Below are 21,351 nucleotides of genomic sequence, written 5' to 3'. Positions count from 1 at the left end.
GCGCCCACGATTGCATAGCATTGAGCTATAACATTGAAAGTGGTGTCAAACTGCATTAATTCTACAATGTAGAATCACCCCAACACTGCCACCTCTCTTTTCTTTTTTCATACTTTAATTACATAGTAAACCTTTTTTGTTGTTGCTGTTTTACTTTTAAAACACCATGTAAAGCAATGGTGTTAAATAGGATTGCTTTAGGGCAGGCATGGTAAAACCTCGGCCCTCCAGGTGCTTTGGACTTCAACTCCCACAATTCCTAACAGCCAGTTGAACTCCAAAACACCCGGAGGGCCAAAGTTTGCCCGTGCATGCTTTAGGGTCTCTCTGATGACATTAGGTGCATCCACACTGCAGAATTAATCCAGTTTGATACCGCTTTAACTCCCATGGCTCAATGTTCATGCCTCTCTCATGCTGATGCCTGACCCAACTACAACTCCAAGGATTCCATAGAATTAAACCCATGGTAGTTCAAATGGTATCAAATGGCATTATTTCTACAGTGTAGATCAGGCATGGGCAAACTTCGGTCCTCCAGCTGTTTTGGACTTCAGCTCCCACAATTCCTAACAGCCTACCGGCATTTAGGAATTGTGGGAGTTGAAGTCCAAAACACCTGGAGGGCCGAAGTTTGCCCATGCCTGGTGTAGATGCACCCCTGCACTGTAGAATTAATTCCAAATTCAGGCTGCATCTGCACTGTAGAATTAATGCAGTTCTGTAACACATTTACTTCCTTGGCCCAAAGCTATGGAATCATGGGAGCTGTAGTTTTACAAGGTCTTTAGCCAAACCAGAACCCCCATGATTCCATAGCACTGAGCAATGGCCGCTGATGTGGTCCCAAACTGCATTAATTCCACAGTGTAGATGCAACCTATTGTTGCCTAAACAAGGAAGATATCAACTTCCAACTTTAAGGAAACTTGGAAAAGTGGGATATGTTCCTCAACTTTCCAGGAAACAACCTTTGCAATCCAATCTCCCCCATAAGAATTTCTCCACAGAGGTCGTGCAACTCTATTTAGCTTCCTCTAAGAGTTTCCTCCCAGGGGTCACACTCTCTCAGCCCCCAAGGGCTTCGTTACCTGCAAGGAAGTTGCTGATCTCCGCGGGGAGGGAGGGGCTGCTGGGCATGATGACCCAAGTTGGGCTGGATGGCCCTTTGTGGTCCCTTCCGATTGTATGATTCACTTCAGGTGGTCCGGCTGGGCAAGGAGGCAGCTGTCTTCCCAGGGCAGAAAGAGGAACAGCCTTAGCCACGCCCCCTTGCCCAGTGCCGGGAAGCCCATCAATCAAACTACAGAAGAGGGCGGAACCTATATACTACCAAGATCTGCCCCGCCTATTCAAAGCGGTGTACGCATGCGCCAAAAGTGTCTCCCGCTGTGCACATTTAGTGGTGTTTTATCTCGCGCGTGCGCACTCAGAGACGTCGGCTAGAGGAGCTTTTCGGCACGTGACCCTCCGCTTTTTTGTCTGAGGCCATTTTGAAACGTTCCCAAATAAAAAATGGCGCTGCGAACATCACTGCTGCTTCCGCCCTTGAAAGGTTTTTTTTTCTCTCCTATTGGATGGACGGCTTTGAATAGGAACTCCTTTGAAATGACTCCTTTGATTGGCTGGAAGCCTTTGGAGCTGTGTGTATTCTCTCCATATTTTTGTTTCCCCGTTTGTGCCTAAGCCACGCCCCCTTGCTCTATTCAAATTACTGAACATGAATGGACCTATTCCGCACACATTTCTAGCAGTTTGATACCGCTTTTGTTGTCATGGGGTGTATCCACACTGTAAAATTAATATAGTTTGGCTCCACTTTAAGTACAGTAGAGTCTCACTTATCCAACATAAACGGGCCGGCAGAATGTTGGATAAGTGAATATGTTGGATAATAAGGAGGGATTAAGGAAAAGCCTATTAAACATCAAATTAGGTTATGATTTTACAAATTAAGCACCAAAACATCATGTTATAAAACAAATTTGACAGAAAAAGTACAGTGGTTCAATACGCAGTAATGCTATGTAGTAATTACTGTATTTATGAATTTAGCACCAAAATATCATGATGTATTGAAAACATTGACTACAAAAATGTGTTAGATAATCCAGAACAGGGGTCCCCAAACTTTTAAAGCAGAGGGCCGGTCCACAATCCTTCAGACTGTGGAGGGGCCGAATTATCATTTGGAAAAAAAAAACCGAACAAATTCCTGTGCACACTGCACATGTCTTATTTGTAGTGCAAAACAACAACAACAATGAAAGAACAATACAATATTTAAAAATGAAAACAATTGTAACCAACATAAACTTATCAGGATTTCAATTGGAACTGCGGGCCTGCTTCTGGCCAATGAGATAGTCAAGTTAATTGTTGTTGTGTGCCTTCAAGTCATTTCAGACTTTGGGTGAGGCCAAGTCTAAAATTATTTATTAATTAATTTACTACATTTATTTATTACATTTATATCCCGCCCTTCTCACCCCGAAGGGGACTCAGAGCAGCTGTATGTACATACAATATATTATATTTTTAGCATAGCACAATATTAGCATTATATATTACTATATTGAACTATACCACTATACTGTAATATTATATGTAATATATATCATATAATTAATATTATTATATGGTATTATTTGTATTATATTGTATAACATTATAATATTATTATCAATATTATATGTATATACAATATATTATATTATTTAAAATGATATAAAAATATATTATAAAACTGAGGGCAGGGGCCAGGTAAATGACCTTGGAGGGCCGCATCTGGCCCCCGGGCCTTAGTTTGGGGACCCCTGATCCAGAACGTTGGATAAGCGAGTGTTGGATAAATGAGACTCTACTGTACTATGGTTTCATGTTATGGCTTTACAAGGCCTTTGCCAAATAGTGGAATACTGGGATTTATAGTTTCGATGAGGAATATATAGTTCCCAAGTACTGTAGCATGTCTTATAGAGACCTACAGTAGAGTCTCACTTCAAGACCGTGCAAGGGAATTCTCTCCACAAAGAGACTCAAAGTGGTTTAACTGAGGCCCCATCTACACTGCCATATAATCCAGTTTCTGAATTGATATTATCTGCTTTGAACTGGATTATATGGCAGACATATATAATCCAGTTCAAATCAAATAATCTGGATTCAGAAACTGGATTATGTGGCAGTGTGGATCCAACCTGACAGTTTACTGTAGATGGGGGCTGAGATGTGCATTTTGAAAAAGTATTTGCGCCCCCAATGGCACAGCGGGTGAACCGCTGAACTTGCTGACCAAAAGGTCGGCAGTTCAAATTCGGGGAGCGGAGTGAGCTCCCGCTGGTAGCCCCAGCTTCTGGCAACCTAGCAGTTCGAAAACATGGAAATGTGAGTAGATCAATAGGTACTGCTCTAATGGGAAGGTAATGGCGCTCCATGCAGTCATGCCAGCCACGTGACATTGGAGATGTCTGTGGACACGACACAACTAGACAATGTCAGGGGAAAACCTTTGCCCTTTACCTTTACCTCAACTTGATCTTTTTCATGTCAAGAGCAACTTGAGAGACTGCAAATTACTTCTGGTGTGAGAGAATTGGCTGGTGCAAGGACATTGCCCAGGGGACGCCCAGATGTTTTTGATATTTTACCATCTTTGTGGGAGGCTTTTCTCATGTCCTCACATGGAGCTGGAGCTAACAGAGGGAGCTCATCTGCGCTCTCCTTGGGTTGGATTCGAACCAGCAACCTTCAGGTCAGCAACCCTGACTTCAGGTCAGCAGTCCTGCCAGCACAAGGGTTTAACCCAGGGGTCCTCAAACTTTTTAATCCGAGGGCCGGTACACAATCCTTCAGACTGTTGAGGGGCCGGATTATCATTTGAAAAAAAAATGCAAACAAATTCCGATGCACACTGCACATGTCTTATTTGTAGTGCAAAAACAACAACAACAAGAACAATGAAAGAACAATACAATATTTAAAAATAAAAACAATTTTAACCAACATACATTTATCAGGATTTCAATGGGAAATGTGGTCCTGCTTCTGGCCAATGAGATAGTCAAGTTAATTAGAGTTGTTGTTGTTGTTGTTGTTTGCCTTCAAGTCATTTCAGATTTGGGCGAGCCTAAGTCTAAAATGTATTTATTTATTATTTATTTATTTACTGCATTATTTACTACATTTGTATCACACCATTCTCACCCCAAAGGGGACTCAAGAGTGGTTTACAAATTATATGTACATACAATATATTATATTACAGTAGAGTCTCACTTATCCAAGCCTCGCTTATCCAAGTTTCTGGATAATCCAAGCCATTTTTGTAGTCAATGTTTTCAATATATCGTGATATTTTGGTGCTAAATTCGTAAATACAGTAATTACAACATAATGTTACTGTGTATTGAACTGCTTTTTCTGTCAAATTTGTTGTAAAACATGATGTTTTGGTGCTTAATTTGTAAAATCGTAACCTAATTTGATGTTTAATAGGCTTTTCCTTAATCCCTCCTTGTTATCCAAGATATTCGCTTATCCAAGCTTCTGCTGGCCTGTTTAAGCTTGGATAAGTGAGACTCTACTGTATTAGCATAGCACAATATTAGCATTATATATTACTATATTGAACTATACCACTATACTGTAATATTCTTAGTAATATAGAATATATAATTAATGTTATTATATGGTATTATTATTAGTGTTATATTGTATTACATTATAATATTATTATCAATATTATATGTATATACAATATATTATATTATAAAACTGAGGGCAGGGGCCAGGTAAATGACCTCGGAGGGCCGCATCCGGCCCCCGGGCCTTAGTTTGGGGACCCCTGGTTTAACCCAATGGTTCTCAGGTGTTTTGGCCTACAACTCCTAGAAATCCCAGCCAGTTTACCAGCTCTTAGGATTTCTGGCAGTTGAAGGTCAAAACATCCAGGGACCCACAGGTTGAGAACCTCTGGTTTAACTCATTGCGGCACTTGACTGATCTGATTATAGTATAATTATTGCTTTCCTTGCCCCCCCGCCCCCTACATTTTAGTGAACTATTGCTTGGCAAAGCCCTCCTCTGTGTCTCCAGGGGACCATAGTAAATTGAGAGGCTCTTGTCTCTTTTAGTGTCGGGAGGAAACAAAATCTGATTTGAGAAAAACACTGTCCTTGACCTAAAATGGTCTAAACTGAGCCCAAAATGTGGTGACATTTCCCCCTAATGCCCTTAAAGAAAGTGTGGGGATTAATCAACAAAGGGAAGCATTACAAAAAATACAGCTAAGGGAGCTACATGTAACTTGCAAGTCATACTTTCCCACTCACTCTGGGTGCATTTACACTGTCAAATTAATCAGATCGAAACCACTTTAGCAGTCATGGCTCAATGCTATGGGAATATGGAAGTTGTAGTTTTACAAGATCTTTCGCCTTCTCTGCCAAAAAGGGCTGGTGCCCGACCAAACTACAGCTACCACATAGCATTGAGCCAAGGCAGTTAAAGTGGTGTGAAATTGCATCAGTGTAGATGCTCCTTAAGTAAGCATAACTGAAATAATCTGCTTTTCCTGCTATTTACTCTTTTCTTTATTTTCTGCCCCTTTCTCTACTTTGGGCATGGAGAATGTGCTCAATGAGAGTTCTAGGCTAACATTTGAAAGGTCATGTGTTACCCACTTATTCTAATACCTTTCTAGTGTTGTCATATGGCAGGCTTTACTCCTTGACACCTTCCTGCTGTTGCACTTCATACAAGAAAGTGATAGTGATATAGACTTACACGGATATAATCCAGCAAGGCATTTACAGTATTTTCCTTTACGTTCTCAAGTGCACATACTCAGAACCACTTAACGCAAATAAGCTGTGATCTCTATGAAAGCATCATCAGAGTATAGTCTTGTTTTGAGCAGGTAAACCATAGACCACACAAATTTGACCATCTGCCTCCAGCCCATTTAAATCAGACTGATATCTCAATTTTAACAGCCTTACGCAGGGTGCATCTACACTGTATGGCTCAATGTTCTGGAATTCTGGAAGTTGTAGTTTGGTGAGGCAGAGAAAGCTAAAACCCTGAAAACATGGCTATGTGTCCAGGCTTTCGATGATTAAATGATAAAGATGACCCGGACTGACTTACGGCCACAGTACGAGGATATTGGATGAACGGACTTTAACCATATGTTTTATATGTGCATCTGGTGGCACAGTATGTTAAAGCGCAGAGCTGCTGAACTTGCAGACCGAAAGGTCCCAGGTTCAAATCCCAGGAGTGGAATGAGCGCCCGCTCTTAGCCCCAGCTCCTGCCAACCTAGCCGTTCGAAAACATGCAAATGTGAGTAGATCAATAGTAGGTACCGCTCCAGAGGGAAGGTAACGGCGCTCCATGCAGTCATACCGGCCACATGACCTTGGAGATGTCTATGGACAACGCCGGCTCTTCGGCTTAGAAATGGAGATGAGCACCAACTCCCAGATTCGGTCACGACTGGACTTAACGTCAGGGGAAAACCTTTACCTTTACCTATATTTTTATATTGTTTTAAGTGTTGTAATTGAATTTTATTCATTGCTATGTTTTAACTATGTGTAAGCATCTAATTGTTGTCAATTGTGTATGCCGCCCTGAGTCCCTTCGGGTGAGAACGGCGGGATATAAATGTTGTAAATAATAATAATAAATTGTAAATAATAAAACCTTGCAAAACTATAACCGCCATCGTTCCAGAGCACTAAGCCATGGCAGTTAAAGTGGTGTCAAGCCATTGATTCTACAGTGTAGATGAACCCTAAGACAATACTTCCAGTACTGAAATCATTTCAGAGATAAGAGCTAAGTTTCTGTCCCCTAAGGAATAATAAGAACATTTCTTTCTAGTTTTCCATTTCAAAACCAGCATTTTAGGACTTTAAATGTAATATGTAAAACGTAATATTTATAACACAATACATGGGATTATTTACAGCATGATAGCAGAACCTCTACTGTTTCCCTCATAGAGGGAAATGCATAACGGGACCTGTTTTTTATTTCCTACTAGGACGTATTTTCAGATGTCTGGAAAGGGTTAAACAACTCATCCTTCTTCTCTCCAGTGAACTCTTTAGGAGTTTCTTGTTTGAAAGGGGGGTTTGCTATATGGCATTTTAGGTAACCTGCATTTTGGCTAAATAAAGAGGACACAAGTTCTCTGCATTTCATGGACTATGCTTTGGTATCCTCCTTCCACTTTTTATCTTTAATTAGACAAGAAAGCTCTTTCAGATAGCAGTAGTATTTTATTATCCATTTTATTGCTGGTATAACCAACATTCAGGCAGTTAAGTAACTGGCCCGTATAATGTCATACAATAATGGTAGCTGTGGGTTATATAACAGTTTTATATTTGTGTTAATTGTTAATAAATGCCTATTCTGTCTGCCTTGGGAATATTTGCCCTGTGTTTGTGTCTCTCTCCAATAGTTATATTGGCTATTAATATGTACTTGAGGTTGCACATTTCAGTCAGAAGACTCTGGAAACATATATGTACATAATAGGTTAACAAGGAAATAGTATGCTATCTGGTGCCTTTGACCTTTGGGGCTAATCTTAATCCCACTTTATTCTTTTAGTTTAATTTACTGTTCAGCCTCTCCTCAGAAGCCAATTTAGGGTGTCATTTGAACTAACAAATACTCTATTTACACCGAAATTACTTTCCCTGTTGACATTATTATAACTGTTCCCTGCATGAAGGAAGACATTCTGAAGTAAATTGAAAATACTCCAATAAAAAAGCAAGCACGCTTTCAAAATGGTTTGGCGATCACAGCTTAAACGGCTCCGGCAACAATTCAGTTAAGTGGCAACTTAAACCAATTTATTGCCATGAAAATTCATGAAAACAAATTGGGTTAAATCCATTAAATCTTTCTTAACTTGCATGTGGATTAGTCTAGCAGCCTGAGCCTAAGGGAATCTCCAGCAGATTCCTACCATACTTCAACCAGTGAAAACTAATAAGCATGCCATTTCCATCTGGCATCCGGTGTTCTGTTGTGGCTGGATGTTTGCCCCATGGCTCTTCTGTGCAGAATATATTCTCAATTCTTTCATTCTTCCTTTACTGTTTCTGAACAATTGAAAAGAAAACACTGACAATGCTACATTACAACAGTATTGACAAATGTGAGGTAGAGTATTGTGAGATGCATGTTCTATGACATAAAGGGCAATGTGTGGTCCTCCAGATGTTGTATTGCTGTAATACCCATCATTTCTCACCACTGTCAATGCTGGCTATGGCTGATGGAAGTTGCAATCCACCACAAGATGTCTTAGTAGATCACAAGCAAGAACTGGCACCAAATGTTGATTTGCTCTTCAGCAATTGATTTCATAGGTCTATTCCATAGGAGAATACAGTAATTAGATTTAAGCCATTTTTAGATGGCTGTTGTGTTGTCACTAAAGTAGAATTTTGTTTGCATCAAACCTTGGATTAGCTTTTTGGGTAGATATATATCTTGGCATGAGTGGATACTAAAACATCTATCCTGTCTAATGGTCACAATGTTCAGAGGCCTAGCAAAGGGTGCTATTCATTATCTTTCAGTCCTCTGCCATAACTGTTAAACCCTTTATCCAATTTAAAGTCTGAATGCAAATCACAAGAAAAACCAGGGATGTTCTTTTTCTCTGCCACAGAAAGGCAGTGCGGCTGGTGGTATCCATGTTACTAGTATAGAGAATCCACTATGAGTTTTTATCCAGTCTTTAAAAAGAATTGTCCAAGGTTCTGAATTCAGTATCTAAAACAGCTCCAGCAACTTGGATTGCTTTAAAAGATCAGACTAAGGGTGCATCAACACTGTTGGATGAATGCAATTTGACATTGCTTTAACTGCCATATGGAATCATGAGAACTGTAGTTTTATAAGGTCTTTTTGCCCTCTCTGCCAAAGAATGCTGCTGTCTCATCAAACTATAAAACCCAGAATTCCACAGCATTGAGTCAAGGAAGTTGAAGTGGTGTCAAATTGCATTTATTCTACAGTATTGAGCCAGCTCACATTCCAGTGTCTAGTTATTACTTCAGTGACATGGAAGCCGCAAGCCACTACTGCAGATATGAAAAGCATCTGAGGAAACAGGAAACTTGAGCACATTGTTCAAAGTCCCTTTTAAAAAAATAGAATACCAGTGACCACAGCAATAAAGTAATAATCAAATTTAATATTAGAGACCCGATGCACATAAACAGAGCACATCTTTCTAAGCACCTCGAATAAATCTAAATAATGTGCAGAAAACAAGACATTCTAATTAAAAGGATGCGTACAAGTATTCAGAGTTTTGAGTATATATACATGATTTGCATTAATATAGGAATAGCATTTCTGTTCTTTAAAAACATATTGTAAAAGATTGCAAATCTATAATTTTTATCTCTAAGTGGAAGAGGGTCTAAAGCACCAGATACTGGCTGATCTGGGAAGCTAAGCACATTTGGTCCTGGCTAATACATAGCTAGGAGACCACCAATGAATAAAAAGTCATATAGGCTGTATTCTGGAAGAAATAATAAGAAAAAAGCACCTCTGAGTATTCCTTGCCTAAGAAATCCTTATTAGATTAACTTAGAGAAACATACACACCGTAAGTTATGCAAACCTTGGGACAGTCCAATATTGCACACTGCTTCTTCAATTTAACGCCCTGGAGCAGAGTAACTGCTAGTCCAGATGCCTCCATTCAGATCTGAACAAGATAACTTAGGGATTTCTAAAGTTACCTAATTCTGCCTGGGGATTATTGTGTGATTCTTTTTTTTTCAAAGGGGGAAGAAGTAGAACTATTTTTATCTTGCTTGCAGACTTAACAAGAAGGAAATCATGGCATGTTGTTTGTGTAGCTGTTTGCAGAGTTGTGTTTTTAGAACTTTATAATTCGCTTCTCTGTCACTGGGACTTGGTCATGACCTTTGCATTTCAGAGCCTGAAAACCAGTTTCACCCAAATTGTGATATACTGTACGTGAAGCATAGTTTAATGAACATAGTTTAATTTAATTTTTAAAGAACCCCTGTTTCCAGAACGCATTTTGTGCTTTAAATAGCACAATTCTCTACCTCTGGTAATTTGAATTATGTCCCTTTGTATTCACTATCCCACAGAATTTTTAAAAATTGCCTAATTGTTCTCAGTGAGGGAACAACTTCTGAGGCTATTTAACTATTATTGAGATATAGCATCTGTATTCTTATCCTTCTCTCTAATGACTTACAAACTTCTGCATGTAATTATTTCATGTTGCCTTAAGGCATGGTTCTTTCTTTTCCTAACCACCAGTGTTTTTTCAGACTTTATTAACCTTGGCCTATAAACTGTGCCTTCCAGCAATAAAATGTTTTTTAACAAATGTTCCAAACAGTAATATCTCCAATCGAGTTTAAATAAATGTCCCCCAAACTGCACACATTCATGTAATATATGTAACTGATAAAATTCCCCCTTTATCAGACTGTAGCTTCCATCAGCTCTATCCAGCATAAACTGGAAATGTTATGTTATGAAAGTTTAACATCTAACATCTGGAAGGCTTCGACCACTATCTCTATGTTCAGTCATTTTTTAAAAAAATCATGTACTGTATATTCTTTTTAAAAATAAGTTTTATTATATTGAGCTAGGTTTGGTTTCCATATGTAGATTCTTCCTTGCATATACATTTCCTGTTTCAGGAGTGATAGATTAAAAAAATGCATGGTGAAAACATCTTGATATGTTTCTCCTTTAAACAAACAGCAATAACTGCAATAATTCAGAAGTCTCTTTTAAAGAAGAAGTAAAAGTGAGAGAAATTTGAAAGAAAAGCTAATAGTCAACATGGATTTATCAAAAACAAGTCATGTCAGACTAATCTGATCTCTTTTTTTGATAGAGTTACAACCTGAGTAGATGCAGAGAACACTGTGGATGTAGCATATCTGGATTTCAGTAAGGCCTTCGACAAGGTCCCCCATTATCTTCTGGCAAACAAATAAGTAAAATGTGGGCTAGGCAAAATTACTGTTAGGTGGATCTGTAATTGGCTAAGTAAACGAACCCAGAAAGTGCTCATCAATGCTTCCTCTTCATCCTGGAAACAAGTGATGAGTGGAGTGCTGCAGGGTTCTGTTCTGGTCCCGATTCTGTTCAACATCTTTATTAATGACTTAGATGAAGGGTTAGAAGGCACAATGATCAAGCTTGCAGATGACACCAAATTGGGAGGGATAGCCAATACTCCATGGACATGGAACAATGGAAAGCAGATTCCACCTGAACATTAGGAAGAACTTCCTAACTGTGAGAGCTGTTCAGCAGTGGAACTCACTGCCTTGGAGTGTGGCGGAGGCTCCTTCTTTGGATAAGCAGAATTTGGATGACCATCTATCAGGAATGCGTTGAATGTGGTTTCCCTGCTTCTTGGCAGGGGGCTGGACTGGATGGCCCACAAGTTCTCTTTCAACTTTATGATGCTATGAAATGTGTCTGCTTGTGCCAAAGTTAAACATTTTTCTGTTTATGGGAAGTACACGATGCTGCTTTCAGAAGAGTGCATTGATATATAAAGTACAGTAGAGTCTCACTTATCCAAGCCTTGCTTATCCAAATTTTTGGATTATCCAAGCCATTTTTGTAGTCAATGTTTTCAATATATTGTGATATTTTGGTGCTAAATACAGTAATTACAACATAACATTACTACGTATTGAACTGCTTTTTCTGTCAAATTTGTTGTATAACATGATGTTTTGGTGCTTAATTTGTAAAATCATAACCTAATTTGATGTTTAATAGGCTTTTCCTTAATCCCTCCTTATTATCCAAGATATTCGCTTATCCAAGCTTCTGCCGGCCCGTTTAGCTTGGATAAGTGGGACTCTACTGTATATCATACTAAACAAGTATAAAGTATTTTTGCTCAGGTATTAACTATGGAATATATTTCCTTCCAACAGATATTGCATCCTTTGGCTGTTAAATCTCACCTTTATGAAATTGGCTTAAGCTTCAAGTAATTACCTTGTGAAATTGGAGGAAGCTTGGCCAACTCTCCATGCAAATTTCATTTTATTTATAAAACGTCTTCTGGGATATCACGTGGTTTACAGTGAGACTATTCAATTAATAAAAGAGCTTTTCTCAGCATGTATTTCTGATGCAGTGTCCATATGCTCTAGCTGAAAAGGCTAAAGGTTTTCAAGCACATTTCATAAAAATGTGCTGAGAGGAAACAAATGTTTGCCAAAACTAATACTTTGTCTCCTTTAAACCCCTTACATTTAAATGAAAACTGAGCATGAAATGTGACAGTTTACTCAGACATTAGTTATTGTTTGATATACCTTGAAAAAAGAAATAAATGTTCTGGTGTCTTTTGTGTTTTCCATGATAGCACCAGATTTTGTCAGATCTTGGAAGCTAAGCAGTCTCAATTCTGGTTAGTACTTGGTTGGGAGACTATCAATGAATACCAGGTGCTATACTGTGTTTCAGAGGGAAATTTTTGGAAGTCCACCTCTTTCGTATTCATTGCCTTAAAAACTCTTTGAAATTTGTGGGGTCACCATAAATCAACATATGACTTGAATGCACATATACTTACCCCTCACTCCTCATTCTCCAGCTCCAAACTTTCATTTTTCTCAGATGACAAGGATGTTGATTAGCAATGTTTGTGGTCTTCACTGTCAGCCCTCTGCATTCACTTTGGTTAGAAACATAGCATGCCACCCTCAAGAGTGGAGAAACTATAAATTTAAAAAAATCAAATCTGCAAAAGTTAATTAGCAAATGTTGAGGGCAGACTATACAAAGACAGAATACTTTGAAAATAGTACACTCGTATGTCAGGATGCAAAACTACTCACCATGAGCACAGCTCAGAAAAGGTGCCTGAACTACAGTTCCCAGAATCCAGCAAGTGTGCTGTCTGAAGGTTTTGGCCATTGGTGGTAGTGGTAACCACTTCTTGGTGGTTGAGATAACTATGCTGGGGTTGGTACCCAATACTCCCTAAACAGCATTTTCTGCTGTATAAAATATAATATAAGATCTATATCCATATTATAGGTGTTAAGACAGCCCTTGTGTAGCCAGAAATGGGCATTGTGATTTCCTACTCTATTCCTGAGTCACCTGGTTATGTTCCTACGTATATCTCAATTCAGTATGACACAAACTTTATCATTGCAATTATTTGTATGAAAAGCAATTTTGCTTTCCATATTGCTTTTAAGTTTAGTGCCAGAGGGCTGATTTTTCAACTTTCCCATCATTCATTAAGCACATTAATTAATGTGAATACAACTCCCATGTCATGAATCCAGATCACTCTCTAATGAAAAGACAATGGCAAAGTTCCCATTGACCTTACTGGAAGCGGAAATAGGTACATCATTTTCATATGTTATGTGTTAAAGAGACTACTCTAATCAGAAATTCTTCTTGCAAAGCACATCAAGTAGCTCTGGCCTTCAATGATCATACTAATTATTTTAATGGTACAGAGTTTTATGCTAAGTAATTTCTGTATTCTTGTTATGTAGGTAAAAGCTTGGGCATCCCCTTAAATGTTGTGTAACTTTTTGCTGGCAGAGAAATATGGGTCTTTCAGTTTAGATTCCTAGTTTTTGCTAATTTTACTCCCACAAGTGGCAAAGAATACATTGGAAGCCATTATGTTTCTTATAGAAAAGAATAATCTTTTTGCTCTTCTCTGTAGTAAAGGTAAAAGTTTCCCTTGGCATCAAGTCCAGTCATGTCAGACTCTGGGGGTTGGTGGTCATCTCCATTTCTAAGCCGAAGAGCCAGCATTGTCCATAAATGCCTCCAAGGTCATGTGGCCGGCATGACTGCATGTAGCGCCATTACCTAACTGCCGGAGCGGTACCTATTGATCTACTCATTTACATGTTTTTGAACTTCTAGATTGGCAGAAGCTGGGGCTAACAGTGAGAGCTCACCGCACTCCCCAGATTCGAACTGCTGATCTTTAGGTCAGCAAGTTCAGCAGCTCAGCTATTTAATCCGCTGCGCCATCGGGGGCTCTTTTCTGTATCATTGTTTATTAACTGTTTGTGGTGAATGTTTTGTTTCATTGATTTTTTTATAAGAACAAAGTAGAATTTGACCTTTCTTCATAAATGAGAGGGGGGGAAATACCTGAGACTTTTTTTAAAAAAAAAATGAATAGTCAAAAAAATGAAACCGAGAGATTTGTTCCTTGAAGAAGAAGGTTTTGAGAGCTTAACTCTTACAAGCTTGGTTGGAAACCCTGTATGTTCAGCTATGTTGAGGATGCTGATTTAGAGTTGCCTCCCTTAAAAAAAAAGACTTCTCAAGTTTGAACAGCTGCATAGCAGGCAGCAACAAAGCTCTCCATACTGGAAACAGCTGCACCATCTAATTTAGTCATGGAGATGGCGGAGAATTTAATGTGGATCAATTTTTATAAGAACTTACCAACATTCCACACACAACTTCATACATGAGATGAAAAGAACTTGAGATGTAAAATATTCATACATATGGGAATGTTAAACTACCAGATTTGCCATTCCGTTTCTACTTTACATACTCTTCACAGATCATCCCTTTTTCAGATATTAAGGCCACCAGAGAAGGTGGGCTGAAAAACTTCCTAATCAAATCCCAGTTCCTTCTTGGCTCTAACACAACTCTACCATCTGTATACGGTGAAGAAAAAGAGGGAGGGTTAAGATTTAGTCAGCACATATCAGAATGGATTTTCAGTTCAGTGTTGAATGTTTTCAGCATGCTTTATAGAGTAGAGTCAGCCCTCCATATTTCCTGGAATTAGTGCAAGGCCCATGTGAAAGTGAGAAAACCATAAATTAAAAAAATATTTTTTAATGTAAGAGAATAATAATAATAATAATAATAATAATAAATTTATTCTTATATCCCGCCCCATCTCCCCGAGGGGACTCGGGGCGGCTCACAACAATAATAAAAACAGTGACAAATTACACATTGTAAAATCAAACATGAAAAGCAGTCATACAATTAATACATACATCACATGTTAAAAACAAGGAGATAAAACAGTTCTAGGCCGAAATAGAGGGCTTCTGTAGCTTCGTGGCAGAAGTACTCAGCAAGGTATCAATAATCATGGTAGAACACTCTCTAATTAAATTAAATGGACAGACAAGTCAACCCCCAAAAATTAGTCGTCGAAGGCCCTCTGGAAAAGCCAGGTTTTAAGGCTTTTTCGAAAGGCAAGGAGGGTGGGGGCCTGTCTAATCTCCCTCGGGAGTGAGTTCCAGAGGCGGGGGGCCACAGCGGAGAAGGCCCTCTCTCTCGTCCCCACCAGCCGCAACTGCGAAGGTGGTGGGAGCGAGAGGAGGGCCTCCCCCGAAGAGCGAAGAGATTGTGCAGGTTCATAGGGGGAGATGCGGTCTCTAAGGTAGGTGGGTCCCAAACCGTTTAGGGCTTTGTAGGTGATAACCTGCACCTTGAATTGGGCCTGGAAAACAAACGGCAGCCAGTGGAGCTCCTTAAACAGAGGCGTAGAACGCGCCCTGTAGTTTGCACCTGTTAGAAGCCTGGCTGCCGAGCGCTGAACTAATTGCAATTTCCAGACCATCTTCAAAGGCAGCCCCACGTAGAGCGCATTGCAATAGTCCAGTCTAGAGGTAACTAAGGCGTGGACCACCGTAGTCAGATCAGACTTCTCGAGGTATGGTCGCAGCTGGCGCACAAGTTTTAGTTGTGCAAAGGCCCTCCTGGCCACGGCCGACACCTGAGTCTCAAGCGTCAGCCCCGAATCCAGGAGGACCCCCAAGCTGCGGACCTGCGCCTTCAGGGGGAGTGCAACCCCGTCAAGCACAGGCTGCCACCCAATACCCCGATCGGACTTTCGACTGACCTGGAGGACCTCTGTCTTATTAGGATTAAGTCTCAGCTTGTTCGCCCTCATCCAGGCCAACACAGCGGCCAGACACTGATCCAGTATCCAAGGGGCTTCCTTGGATTTTGGTGGAAAAGAGTAGTAGAGTTGGGTGTCATCCGCGTAGAGATGGCACCGAACTCCAAAACCCCGGATGACCTCACCCAGCGGTTTCATGTAGATATTGAAAAGCATGGGGGACAGAATAGAACCTTGCGGGACCCCACAGGACAATGGCCAGGGGTCCGAGCAGGTGTCCCCCAGCTTCACCATCTGGGAACGCCCCTCTAGGAAGGACTGAAGCCACTGCAGAACAGTACCCCCAAGGCCCATCCCGGAGAGACGTCCCAGAAGGATACCATGGAGAACAGCCTTTTAGAAATTTCTAGGTCCCTTGGTGCATCTGGAGTTTGGGAGTTCTGTGTCAAATTTACTCAGACAACATCCAACTATTATTCCTTTTCACCAAAATCCAAGGATGCTGCTTTGGTCCTGAACCAGTGCCTGTCATCAGTAATGGACTGGATGAGAGCCAACAAGCTGAAATTAAATCCAGACAAGACAGAGGTACTTCTGGTCAGTCATAAGGCAGATCAAGGTGTGGGATTACAGCCTTTATTGGATGGGATCACATTTCCCCTGAAGACACAGGTTTGCAGTCTGGGGGGTTATCCTGGATTCATCGCTGCTCCTGGAACCCCAAGTGTCAGCTGTGGCCAGGAGCGTCTTCGCACAGTTACACCCGTACCTTGAAATGCCTGACTTGGCTATGGTAGTCACTTTCCATTTTGACTACTGCAACACTCTCTTTGTGGGGCTGCCTTTGAGGATAGTTTGAAAGCTTCTATGGGTTCAGAGATCGGCAGCTGGGGTGCTGTTCAGGGAGAGAACCACTCCCATGTTACAGCAGCTCCACTGGTTGCCAGTCTACTTCCAGGCTAAATACAAAGTGCTGGCTGTTACCTATAAAGCCCTAAATGGTTTGGGTCCAGGCTACTTGTCAAATCGCATCTCCCAATATAGGCCATCTCATGCACTGCGGTCAGCAGAGGAGGCCCTGCTCTCAGTCCCACCCTGTCACAAGCATAGCTGGTAGGAACTAGAAAGAGGGCCTTCTCCGTGGTTGCTCTCCACCTCTGGAACTCCCTCCCCAAAGAAATAAAAACAGCTGCCACCCTCCTCTCCTTCAAAAAAAATCTCTTGAAAATCCACCTATGCATTTTAGCGTATGGAGAGGAGAAGGACCAGGACACTTTTCAGACTAACTCCATCGGAACATTGGCTAATTTCTGCATTGCTGCTATGGTACTTTTTAAAAAACAATCATGATTGCCATTTTCTATGTATTTTAATAGCTTTCTTGGGTACATGTCTTAATGTTAATTGTGTTATTAGTATATGTTTTATTTGATTAAATGTACTTTGTTTTCATTTTGATGCTAATTCTTTTTGTTATAAATTTACTGTTCTTATTTTGTATTATTCTTATTACTCTGAGGTGTTTGTATTTGTTCCAGGGCTTTGAATGTTTGCCTTTTTTGTGTATAAACTGCACTGAGTCCCCTTGGGGAGATAGGGTGGTCTATAAAGAAAGATTATTATTATTATTATTATTATTATTATTATTATTATTATTATTATTATTATTATTAATTCTATGGTCAACTTCTGTCAGGTTTTGAGCAGAGAGTTGCTGTGGAGGACCTAGATTTCTAGAGAGACGGCTTTAATCAAATCTGCAAAAGTTAAATCGGAAACATGGAGGGACAACTACATATTTGTTGAGGTTTTACGGATACCCTAAAGCATCTTTTGAGAATCTATATCCAATCTCATGGAATTTCACTTTGACTAAAGCCTTGTGACTTGAAGATTGGGTTGCTGACCTGAAGGCTGCCAGGTTCGAATCCCACCGAGGGAGAGTGCGGATGAGCTCCTTCTATCAGCTCCAGCTCCATGCGGGGACATGACAGAAGCCTCCCACAAGGATGGTAAAAACATCAAAACATCCGGGCGTCCGCTGGGCAATGTCCTTCCAGACAGCCAATTCTCTCACTCCAGAAGCGACTCAAGTTGCTCCTGACACGGAAAAAAAAGACTTTGACATCAGTACTATATATCCATGCATATATGGATGGATGCTAGAATAGTCTTTATGTTTCTAAAAAAGATAAATAATAAAACATAACAATGTTATTTGTTGATCTTGTTGTCTTACTTTCATTTATATATAGAACACACCTGACAAATCGCACTATGCTTTCAAATGAGCCAGCTTGTTATTTACCTCTACCTTTACAAGACATATGAAGATGTATGTTGAGGATATTACTGCAAACACATATGCTTATTTACTAGCCTTGCTTTTCTCTTTGCTGACCAAAGGAAACCACAAACCATTATGTATGATGGTGCCATCGTTATAGATTTATGAGAGAAATAAATAATCCCTTTTGACTGATTTAAGATTCTATGTACTCAAGCTAAATGCTCTCTCTTAACCAGATGGTATTTTTCTCCAACCCAAGTGACCTTATTGTGTCAGCCACTCCCCAATTCAGCAATGCTAATTAAATGCCAAAAAATTGCACATCATGAAGGTTTTAACTGGATAACTGAAAACATACTGAAGCAAATATACATTAAGGAAGAGTTCACAGCTTTTGCTGAGGTGTGTGTCCTGGAGGTCTTCCAGCACTGATTTTAATAGAATGCACATTGCATTAAACAATCTGGGACTCATTGACAGCAATATTTCTGTTGCATTTGCAAATCTCCAATCTGCATTTGTTTCCATTCAGTCGAAAATCCCTTTGGTTGTGCAGCATATATATTTCATTGAAAGGCTATGCTCTGTGGAAATGTATTGCACATGCATTGAAAGCCTATGCACTCAGATATAACCACACTATACAGTTATGGCATCTTGATGCCACTTTAATGGATACTGCTTCATCCTATGAAAACCTGCATTTTGGAGTTTGATTATAGACATCTCTGGTGCACACCCATGATTAAGAGCACTTTAGTGGCCAAGAACTCTAGGGCATTCATGAAATGGTGTATTCCAGATCCCATAAGATAAAGCCATGGTGGATATAATAGATATACCTTCTGTGTGGAAGGTAAAGAAATTTTTTTAAAAAAATATGCACAATAGTACACATTTCCTGTGACAATTTCCACCTATCTAGCTAAAAAGGCAGTCCAAGGCACTCTTAGGATTTTCCTCCAGCACCAGAGTTCAAAAGCATCTATCTTCCTTCGCTCAGCCTTCCTTATGGTCCAGCTCTCGCATCCATAGGTTGCTATGGGGAATACCATTGCTTTCACTATGCGGACCTTCATTGCCATTGTAATGTGTCTGCTCTTCACTATTTTATCAAGTGGTCCAACCAGTCCATCCTCCAGGAAATAATGCCCGGCTGCTCACTGGAGGGAAGGATATTAGAGGCAAAGCTGAAGTATTTTGGCCACATCATAAGGAGACAGGAAAGCTTGGAAAAGATCACGATGCTGGGGAAAATTGAAGGGAAAAAAAAGAGAGGCCGACCAAGGGCAAGATGGATGGACGGTATCTTTGAAGTGACTGACTTGACCTTGAAGGAACTGGGGGTGGTGACAGCCAACAGGGAGCTCTGGCATGGACTGGTCTCGAAGAGTCGGAGACGACTAAACGAATGAGCAGCAGCAGCTAAAAAGGCAGCTATTTTATAATTTCAGCTGGGGCACGGTATTTGTGGCTTTTCTGCTATGGGTTAATAATTTCTAACCTTTGGCCTTATAGATTTGGGTTAATGGCAGTTGAAATTAGGCTTGTGCACAGAATTCATTTCTTCTGTTTCCTCTGTTTTCTTCAGTATTTCGGGAGCATGTAATGGGAAGGGCCTTCCTGGTATAAAAACCCACCCAATATTGGCTCCTCCTCTGCTTTTTGGCATCACAGTTTAATCTTTTTCATTAATCCCCAGGAAACAAAAAAAAACCCCTAATTCCCTGAAAACTACTACCAGTTACCTCTCCTCTAGAGTAGAAAGTAGAAACAGCTGTAAGGAAGCACTAAACCCAAAGCAGAAAGGGGATTGAAGCATGCTAGGAAAAAATGGTGTTTTTTTTTTTAAAGGAAGCTCAGGGAGGATAACTCCAGGAGATCATGCTCTTCCTTACCTGGAAATGAGAAGCCACCTTGAAATAGCTTGGAAAGAATGCATGGCTTCTGGCATGGTGCAGGCAGAGCCAATCCAACAATGAGGCAAATTAAGCAGTCGCTTGGGGCGCAAAACATACGGGGGCACAGTTGAGACTGCTTTTTCTGTTGATTTCTTGTAAAACATGATGTTTTGGTGCTTAATTTGTAAAATCTTAATGTAATTTGATGTTTAATAGGATTTACCTTAATCCTTCCTTATTATCCAACATTTTTGCTTATCCAACGCTTTTATTTTTCAGTGATTGGTTTGGGGGGGGGGCGCCAAAATTCTGTTCGCCTACACTTGAAAAATACCTAGGGCTGGCTCTGGGTGCAGACCTGCCTGCAATGCCTCTCATATAGAGTAGAAATGGCTTAAATGCTTAAAATGATGTGAAGGGGAGCCTGGGAAGCCCACTTCCCTTCATAATGGGCCGACAGAAAATGGATCTTTTGGCACCTCAGAGCATAAACAGATATCTTCTCCCTCGAATTTGGGAGGCTCCCAAAAAATGGCTCCGGGCCCCCAATGAAAGCCAGGACACCAAAACGGATCAAGGTTTACGCGGATTGCACAACCCTAGTTGAAACAGTTTTTATTCTCGCAAGATAGCGAGCTGGGGACTTATTTTTAAAGCCATTAACTAGCTACAGTTATTGGTCTTAGACCTTGGCAAAGTAGCTATTATTACAGTTTTGTTTTTTTAAGCAACTCTTGAGTTTTGTGTTCTTCTAAATTGACTTAATATTTAATCAGTATTGGAATGATACTGTAGCACAAAACATATTCTGTCTCTGTCTGCCTTGTTGCTGCTACCAGCATGTATTACAAAATAACCCAGCACTAAACTCACAAAAGTATTTTGAAACAGACTCTTGTGTTTCATGTAAAGAAATAAAAACAGGTTCAGGGTATAGGTCATGCCAAGACATAAATCACAGAAGAAAAGTATAAATTCTTTAAGCCATATAGACACACCCACAATTGAACACAGCAATTTTATCCCTTCAAAATGTAGTCTATATTAGTGTAATAGCTTTATTATGCCTACTTTAAAATTACAAAAATAGATAAGCCTTCGAGATCGTTTGATTTCTTCATTGGGCAGCATGTTTTAAAATTCAGGATGAGTATGGCAGAGGATGTTAACAACATTAAAATGAAGACATCTTTATAGTTAAAATGATATAAAGTAGAATGAATAA

General features: G+C 40.0%; 1 protein-coding gene across 1 annotated transcript in view; it reads right to left on the bottom strand.

The window, feature by feature from the left end:
- The window catches only part of skap2 (src kinase associated phosphoprotein 2), a 134,625-nt gene extending 133,286 nt beyond the window's left edge, over positions 1-1,339 (bottom strand). Inside the window, exon 1 of the mRNA XM_008117055.3 lies at positions 1,092-1,339. Coding sequence (XP_008115262.2) covers positions 1,092-1,140 — 49 coding nt within the window. The 5' untranslated portion in view covers positions 1,141-1,339. The remainder of the gene's footprint in view (positions 1-1,091) is intronic.
- Between the last annotated feature and the right edge of the window lie 20,012 nt (positions 1,340-21,351).

This window comes from Anolis carolinensis, chromosome 6 (genome assembly GCF_035594765.1).
Source record: "Anolis carolinensis isolate JA03-04 chromosome 6, rAnoCar3.1.pri, whole genome shotgun sequence".
NCBI lineage: Eukaryota > Metazoa > Chordata > Lepidosauria > Squamata > Dactyloidae > Anolis > Anolis carolinensis.
This window is presented reverse-complemented; position numbering and strand designations above follow the sequence as displayed.